Source organism: Anopheles stephensi, chromosome 2 (assembly GCF_013141755.1).
Source record: "Anopheles stephensi strain Indian chromosome 2, UCI_ANSTEP_V1.0, whole genome shotgun sequence".
Lineage (NCBI taxonomy): Eukaryota > Metazoa > Arthropoda > Insecta > Diptera > Culicidae > Anopheles > Anopheles stephensi.
In genome coordinates, this window is record NC_050202.1 from 42,351,963 (window position 1) to 42,360,987 (window position 9,025).

Consider the following 9,025-nt stretch of genomic DNA (forward strand, 5'->3'; position numbering starts at 1 on the left):
GACTGTGAGGTTCCACGCGTGTACCGCGCTCGTACGGTATCAACCCTGCATTATAAACGCACCTGCACCATTGCGAGCTGTCAAATGACGATGGAATGCCAAAATAGAAAAAAGAAAGCAAAAAACATTGTTTCGTTTGAAACAATTTGCCGAAACAATTGTTCCGTAGCAGGGCCGTGCACTTGTGCTACGTTTTGTTTCTTTTAATTTAAGTGCTCGTTTGAAATCGTAACCGCATAGTTCCGTCGGTTCAATGATCACGTTTTGGGGAGAACCCATCATTGTGCGTAAAGCAGATCGCGTATAGTTCGGTCGTCGGTCGCAGCGCCGTGTTGAACAATTCTCAGCTCGCGGACAAGATAACTGTGCAGCACTCGTTGTCATCATCGTCGTCATCCTCCTTCTCCTACATTGTACGACAATGACCCAGCCCCTGTTGGGTGGCAATAGAAGAACAAGCGGACAAGTAGATAAAACTGTGCATGGTTTGTAGCAGCAGTTCGGAGTGCTGTCACCGTGTGTACGTACCGTCGTCTCTAATTAAATACCATCACAGGCAGTGGCGGTGTCTGCGCTAGGCATTGCTGATATCCCATAAGGTCATTGGGGTAGATATTTTCATGCCCATCTGTTTGTTTTTTACGCACGGCCATCTTTGACCGGTACCATCATCAATCGAAGGACCGATTACGAGCGATACGCGGTACTGTCCGAACGTCCCCCAAAATACCAACCTTCTCGCAATTGTAAGCCCTCAGTCGGGTGGGGGACATGAGTAGCAGTAGCGCCAGTGCTAGCACGGCCGGTGGTACTACTACTTCGGCCGATGGTTCCACGTCCTCCTCGTTTTGGCGCAACAACAGCCGCACCATTCCCGGGCGACCGACAACGGTCGGAGTGAATCGCATCGGGAGTGGTCGTCCGATCGGATCGGGATCGTCCGGTGGCAGCTCATCCTTTCAGGACTATCAGGACTCCGTTAGCGATGCGTGGGATTTGGGCGATGACGAATTTTGTATCATTTCCGGCGTAGTGGACACGCGCATATCAAAACGAGCTTCACAGACGGCGGCACTGAATGTGATTAAAACCCATAAGAGCGGCGCCGCTGGTAGTGGTGGTGGTGCCAAACCCCAGAATTCCGTCCGCTCGGACACACCGGAATCAAGCGGCGCAGCTACAAGTGCAGGATCGGGGCGGGTAGTGGCAGAACATCCCGCCGATGAAGGGTCGCACGTAACGGCAGTCATGCGAATAGAGAATTTAGATATCCAAACTCAGCAGCAGCAGGGACAACAACAGCAGTCCAGCGAGGGAATGGGATACGTAAACGATCAGCGGTAAATGAGTGCAGCAAGTGTAACTATGGACTAATCTTACTAACCTATCCTTCGTTTATCCTTTTAGCCTCCGCCAACGGTTTCATGCGTACCCGGGACGTCCACAGCTGCTAAAGCTCTCCTCAAATGTAGCCTCCAAGGATGTGGAGTGTGAATCAAAGTACGAAAAGTTTAGCAACATTCTCGAAGCCCCACTGCTGAACCTGATCGCGCTGAAGGAACTCAGCTGGTCCGGCGTGCCACGCAAGATGCGGGCCGTCACGTGGAGGCTTCTGTCCGGCTATCTGCCGACCAGCCTGGAACGCCGTCAAACGGTGCTGGAACGGAAGCGCGTCGATTACCAGAAGCTGGTGCAGCAGTACTTCGACGCGGACCGTCGGGACGAAAGCCAGCAGGATACGTACCGCCAGATTCACATCGATGTGCCGCGTATGAATCCGCACGTGGCACTGTTTCAGCAGAAGCTGGTGCAGGAAATGTTCGAGCGAATACTGTTCATCTGGGCTATTCGGCATCCGGCGTCGGGGTATGTGCAGGGTATCAACGATCTCGTAACACCGTTTTTCATCGTCTTTCTGCAGGAAGCTGTAGGAGCGGGTACGGAGGATTGCACCGGCGGTCGGCGATGTGAAGGACCATTTCTGATTGTTGTTATTTTTTTTTCGATATCCCCACAACAGATAAAGACCTGGAGCAGTGCCAATTGGGTGACCTCAGCATCGAGCAGAGGGACATCATCGAGTCCGACTCGTTTTGGTGTTTGTCCAAATTTCTCGATTGCATCCAGGATAATTACATTTTCGCACAGCTCGGTATACAGGCAAAGGTTAATCAGCTGAAGGAACTGATCCAGCGAATTGATGGTACACGATACAATGGTTTGCTATACGTCCATATGGCCTACAGTACTAATTCCATTTTTTCCCGTCACTCTTTTCCCGCAGGAACGCTTCACCGACATCTGCAGCTGCACGGTGTCGATTATTTGCAATTTTCTTTCCGATGGATGAACAATCTCCTCACACGTGAACTGCCACTGTACTGCACTATCCGGCTGTGGGATACGTATCTGGCCGAGTCGGACGGGTTTGCGGTGTTTCAGCTGTACGTTTGTGCCGCCTTTTTGTTGCACTGGAGGGAACAGTTGCTTCAGGAGAAAGATTTTCAGGTAAGCATGCGTCCTGCACACGAATTCTGGCTCGATAGAATAGTTTAATTAAATTGCTCCGCACAACCCACCCACACCAGGGACTCATGCTGTTGCTGCAAAACCTGCCCACACACAACTGGATGGATTCGCATATCGGAGTGCTGGTGGCGGAAGCGTTTCGCCTTAAGTTCACCTATGCCGATGCCCCCAAGCACCTCGAAGCCAAAAGTTGACCCGGAATGACGCTGGACGGTGGGTACTATCACAACTACTGTAGAAACTATTTGTACAAGTTTATTTGAAACCATTCTGACCGTGCGTCCGCCACAACTAAATGGGTGGGTGGGAGGGCTAAAAAGAAAAAAATGTTCAATCCACTTCGTGACGGTATTATAACACGAGTAGGGATGAAGTGTGCGATAAACGGGTGGGACGATCATACATGCAGGATGCTCTTGTGGAACAAGAGCCGCTTTTTCTACTTCTAGACCAGAGGGAACAACAAGTCAAGAAACAGGTGCTCTCGCGCGGTACTGTGGTTGCGTTTGGTATTGTTTTTGATTTTTTTTATCAAAAAAGAAGGAAAATCACTATAGTTATCGATCTCTGTATAAAACAAACAAAATCATCGAATTCAGAACGTTTGTTGTTCGTACCGTTTTTTCCATTCAGAATCAAAATCTGACACCTATATACAAACGAAAGTCGCCAGGGTAGAGCAGACGCGCGGGTAGCGGTGAACACATCGAACGGGGCAGGTAGTGAAAACAGCTGAGTGAGAACGCGAGAAGAACTGAGAACTGCATGAAGGGTAGGTCATTTATGATTGTGTCGGACACAGCAGAGGAGAACAAATAACTGCAACCAATTAGCTAATTGTAAGAAAGGTAACGAATAAATCAACCAATATAAGGGACATCTCAACAGTAGTGAAGCGTGAAAAGCTCGTGCGGAGACGATCTGGAAGATATCTGGTAAAGGTAAGTAACTTACCATCTTTCAAGGCTAATTGTTTTATTCACCAAGAATGGCCCGGCCCGGCGTATTGCTATGGTTCATATTTAAGTGTGGGAGGTCTGCAATCCTTTTCCAGAAATGTATGCCCAAAGCTGTATCATACCTTCATCCACGACTGTAACCGATCTCCGACAGGAAGTGGACTTCAACTGAGACTGTTATGCCTCGTCCCACCTTATAGGTCAGGTTGCTCGAAAACGTGACGTGAATACATTAACGTCCAGGTCTCGTAGTGTTTTTTGGATCGCAGGACATCGTACAGCACGATTCTTCTGTGGCTCTGGATCCAAAGCTACAATCGTTTTAAGGTAGCAGAACCACCTCAAGATCGTCGCCGTCAAGTCAACAGATATTGTGACACCGGATCGGATTATATCACGGCTAGAGCTTTCGACAAGCTTATTGAACCTTTAGCAAATCCTTAAAGATCACGCATTCCAGTCAGTTGTACATTTCGCACACCACCACCGCAGTTGTCCGTCCGATGATGATGTGGAGAGCAACGCTATTCACCAAACAGGACAAACAATTCACTGTTTCAACATCCGGTGGATATTTCGATTCCTTGGAGAAGAATTTAATTTTCGTGACATTCTATTTCAACGCCCTCCTGGAACTCTATTTCAGCACTTCTTTCCTAGTCACCTAGTCAATTGTTTGCACTCTCCAGGGTTTCTCAAGCAAGATGATAGAAATTGGCGAGTGAACTTCTCTCACGATTACTCAGCACCACACAAGCATCTAATTGTTCCAAAAATTATAAATTATTTCCTCTTGTCTAGTGTTATATTTACTCAATATTCAGCTAGATAACCCCGTCGTAATAAAACGACACGGAAACGAAATATCCACCGGATGGTCGGAAACAAGTCTTAACAGAAATGAAAAATCCTGATGACATCCCAACATGAGTTTGAACTGATCGTGTTAATTAAGATACTGTTTTTGTCATCTCGGGCGGGAAACGCTACGCTTTTGGATCATTTCACTATTTGTGTTGAACACGAACAACCCGTGCGAACAGTTACTTTAGAAACTACCACTAAAATAAAAAGAAGCGATGAAAAACAAAAAATACAGCACGCACCTCTCAGTAACAGTCCGCATCGTTAACGTCGGCCGCATAATACGAAAACAGCACGTCTTCCAACAACGATCCAAAGCTTTCCGTATTCTCTAACCATCGCTGACGGCTGGCGACGATCGCGGACAGGTCGAGCGTTTGCACGCGGTTCAAAAACTCTTCCGCACTTACGGAGGCAAACTGCCGGAACAAGTCCACATGCCGGAGCGTCTCGTCGCAACCACAATCGTCTCCCGGTTGGCGTCCGTACGCCGTCGCTACGGACGTCATGTGTGGATTGTACGTTACCGACAGCAGATTCATGTCGTTCAGGTTCACGATGGAATCGATGATTTCATCCGCATTGGCCGTACTGCACGCTACGTTACCGCTGTTGTAATCGGCATCGTTTCGCCGCTGTTGTCTCGGAGGTGCTGCGCTTCCACTAGTGCCCTGTTTTCCGCCGGAAGTGGCCGTACTCTGATCGGACGCATGGTGAGTCGTATTTGCTGAGTGCGCACCGGCTTCCAAAGAAGAGCGCTCCGGAGGTTTAACTTCCGAGTAGTTCGTATCGATTACAGATAATCTCCCGGGTGTGGATGCCGGAGCCTGCTGGCCGGCAACGCTGGTTGCCACACCTGGCACCGTGGAACTTGACGCGGATGTTGCCGATGAGTCTCCTTGCAATCTGGACGCGAGGACGTGGTAGTAGTCGAGAAAATTGTACCGGTTTAAGTATGACATCAGCTTATTGATGATTGCGATCGTTTCCTTCACCACGCCCAGATCACAATCGTCTCCGAGGCAGGCGAGCAGCACCCCAAGGCAACCGCGCAGCGAAAGCTCATTAAGTACCTTCATGAGGCGTGTTTGAATCTCCCGGTCGGTGAGGGTAACGATTTTCTTATGCTCCTTAGAGAAGGTTACCGCCGGGAAGGTGCCGTCGATCATTCCTTGATGTTGAAACTGCCGACACATGACAAGTCGCCAAAACTGCAGCGCATTGATCTTCACTTCCCAGTAAAGATCGTTCGAGGCTGCGTGCGATAGGACGGAAAATACGCTATCCAAGCACTGGGGTTGTATTTTGTGATTGGCGTAGATTTCCTTCACCGTGTTCACTGCTTCACGGCGCACCACACCCTCACTCTCGCTGTCGATGACCTCAATGAGGTGATTCTAAAAAAAATGAGGGTTATTAAACATGCCGATTGGATTGAGCTTAATATGCTCACTTACCATTAACGAGAGCTTCGATAGGGAATGATCCCACAGCAAACGGATCTTGACCATCAGCGTCAAACACCGCAGGGCTGACGCACGCACATACGCTTCGGTATCGTTCTTTGCTGCAGCTTCCACTACCGGGATGATATCACAATCGAGAATGTGCTTTTGAAAAGCGGGAAATTCTGCAAGAAGCAAGAGTGCAAACGAATTAGAGCGCTTTGAGAGATGTATTGAACCGTCCGCTCTTACTGATTTCCGAAATGCTGACGATCGATGCGAGCAGCTCCAGCGCCGAATCTCGAGACTCCCAGCTGAGATCGTGCAAGCGTTTGTAGATGATGTGACCCACATGCTCCAGTCCCGAGCCGGATATGTTATCCATTAGCAGAGCAAGATTCGGTGCCAAAAAGTGTTCGATAGACGTTTGCGTGAGCTTTAGCGCCAGTACGACCAGCTGTGGAAGAGGGAGAACAGGTGATTAATTGATAGTGATGAGTTTTGTTGACATATTTGAAAATGAATAATATTTAAATATTATTAAAAATTATTATTGTTTCAATAATGTTTAAATAGAATAGCCACTACAACTGCATACGATCCCGGACTATTGTTTTTAACGTGCTGAGTAAATCTCGAAGAGAAAGCCTCAATTTTTCGCATTAACGAATAACGATATCACAATGGATTGAATTTCGCTCGCATCCTAATCCAACGAACTCTGGTTTCTCATCCAGCTTTGTGTAGCAGGAGATGGATCAGGATAGGATAGGAACAATACAGAGGATATTAAAAAAAGTAGTCAAAAAGAGCCCCAAGAACTTTATGTTTCTTAATAATAGATAGAATTGATCAGATCTTTAAACTTTAAATGTCCTCTGAGTTTTCAATAACTATTATAAATACTTGATCGATCCTTCACGTTGCCGCCATAAACGAGTTAATCAATTCGTCTGTCGTAATAAATATTTCTTCTTTCTTTTTCTTTTTCCTTCGATCAGTTTGTCGACCATTGGGTCTGCTATTAACAATCAAGAAGCATTATTACACTCACCCTTGGCGGAAGGTTCGGGTTGGCCAGCAGGTTCAGCATAAAGTTCACGATCGCCGTCGATTCGATGCACTCCTTCCAGGTGATTTTGAAATTCTCGATCAACGACATCAACCCGTTGATGATCGCCGACAGCAGGTTCGGTTTGCTTAGCATAAGATCCGCCTTGCCGAACGCCCCCTTTTCTCCCTCGACCGAGCAACACATATCGGGCAGGAACTCTTTCAGCAAGTACACGAACGCTTGAAACGCGATGACGGCCCGCGGGCGCGGCAGCTTGTGAGTGGTTACAATGCCCTGTATCGATTTGCATGCCAGCTCCGTTACGTTCAGATTGTAGGCCTGGAAAATGTCCCGACAGGCGTAAATCAGCCGGATGGTAAACTCGCAAGCAATGTCGTACAGCTGGGTGCAAAACTTTTCAATGTAATCCGGCAAATCTTTCGTCGCAAAGCATTGCATTTCGTACACAACGGGAAAGAGCTGCAGCAGCAGTATCTGATCACCGAAGCGTATGCTTTGATTCTTGAGCACCACCTCCTCGGGCGCACGGTCTCCGAGAATGCGCCACAGTGAGTGATGCGTTTCGGCCATAAGCATCACATTTTGCACGTTACCACGCCGTATGGAAAAGTTGACGTAGTTCAGAAAGTTGATCGTGTACCGATCGAAGGTCAGATCTACCGCGAACGTGTCGTCCGGCGGGATTTCCATCGTGCACAACCGTGCACAGTTGGCAAAAATGTGCGTTTGCCAAATTTTCGCCAGGTACGTGTGATCGTGCATGGTGTCGGTAAACTTCCAGAGATTTCGCTCGAATTTGTACGTGTACAGTATGAAGTACGCCACCCGGGTGCGTTGCTTCGATTCGATGATTTTGCGAAACAACGTTTGCATCAGGTTCAGCAGGGGGGAAATGATTTTTTGCGAATTATAATCGTTCACCAGCACAGCATCGTCTTGCTCAGGGCTTTTCCAAACGCAATCGATCAGCGGCGACAGGATGGTGCGTACGATCTCCTTTACCTCCTCGTAATCGCCCATCGTACAGAAGCGTTCCAGCACTTCGTAAATGAACAGCGACGTTTCGCGCGTTATGTAGATCGTCTGATAGCCGTTGTAGTAGTCGAGACAAATGCGCCAAGAACCGGACTGCTTTATCCAGGCCATGCCCATTGCGTGGCGCGAGATCGCTTTCAGCACCAGCACATGGCCCAGCTTGATGGAAGGATTTTGCATCTTTCCGTTGCGCTGAATGCACTCCTGGAACCGGTCCAACATACGGCTTCCGTTTTGGATGCGCGAAAAATCCCACTCATTCTCCACGATCATCGCCAGCAGCTGCAGCGTGAACGCGGCAACATCCGTCGATGGGGGACGATCGCTTTCCCATTGCTGCAGGATGGTTTCCAACCATTGAAACACTTCCGGCGATTTCACCAGCTTCCGATGGTCTGTAAACAGTGATCCAACAATGGTGCATAAGTTGGCGAACAATCAATCGTGATTGGCGATAACGATGTGTACATACCTTCACAATACTTGCCGGACAGGTGGCTGACAATCATTTCCAGATAGACATCGTTGTTGATCTTGAAGCTGCGGTTCAGAAACGCATTCAGCACCTTGTGAAACTTTTCCTGGCACGTATCATCCGTACGCGGCTGGTGCTGTTCTTGATCCATTACGGTGGGATTCATCGGTGCTGAAGATGAAGCGATTTCCGTGGCCATCGCCTTGTTCTTATCACTATTGTTTGCTTCAGTTGAAATGCACTCGTCGCGTTACTCAAAGAGCTGCAATATCACCATTTTTTTAGAATGCGATTCCGCTTGTAAGAGCACTCGTTCGTCACTACTCGCAAGGCACTAGGCGTGGGCACGAAATCATTCGTGAGTTGGGACCAATTACAGCAACATAATCTGCAACTAAACCCCGAAACGAACCTTCCGAAAATGCGCGGAAAATTCAGATGCAAATAATCGTGTTTTCGAAGAGATTGTTGTGTTATGACAACCGTCTGCCAAACAGCATGTGACAGATCAAAATACGACGCAGCAAAATGCGCAACGGCCAGGTTGCTTTGTTTTGGTCGCACTGACGTGTGCCTTCGAATGGAATTAATTCCATTGAGGGCCGCTTTTCTTTTAACTTTATTTTAATTATATATTTTACCA

General features: G+C 48.0%; 2 protein-coding genes across 3 annotated transcripts; one reads left to right on the forward strand and one right to left on the reverse strand.

Moving 5' to 3' along the window:
* The first annotated feature begins 26 nt into the window (after positions 1–26).
* On the forward strand, positions 27–3,419 carry LOC118503031 (TBC1 domain family member 22B). 2 transcript variants are annotated; one of them, XM_036035862.1, is made up of 6 exons: positions 27–1,340; positions 1,408–1,937; positions 2,021–2,203; positions 2,285–2,508; positions 2,589–2,742; positions 3,163–3,419. In XM_036035862.1, the coding sequence occupies exons 1-5, from the start codon at positions 772–774 to the stop codon at positions 2,721–2,723; spliced, it is 1,641 nt and encodes a 546-aa protein (XP_035891755.1). In that variant the 5' UTR covers positions 27–771; the 3' UTR covers positions 2,724–2,742; positions 3,163–3,419. The 2 variants fall into 2 exon arrangements, with proteins under 2 accessions (XP_035891755.1, XP_035891754.1); XM_036035861.1 differs by having other exon boundaries at positions 2,589–3,419.
* An 830-nt stretch (positions 3,420–4,249) lies between these two features.
* Positions 4,250–8,883, reverse strand: LOC118503028. Its single transcript, XM_036035853.1, has 5 exons — positions 8,380–8,883; positions 6,852–8,302; positions 6,050–6,254; positions 5,810–5,982; positions 4,250–5,749 (listed from the first exon to the last, which is right to left on the reverse strand). The coding sequence occupies exons 1-5, from the start codon at positions 8,579–8,581 to the stop codon at positions 4,598–4,600; spliced, it is 3,183 nt and encodes a 1,060-aa protein (XP_035891746.1). The 5' UTR covers positions 8,582–8,883; the 3' UTR covers positions 4,250–4,597.
* Positions 8,884–9,025: the final 142 nt, after the last annotated feature.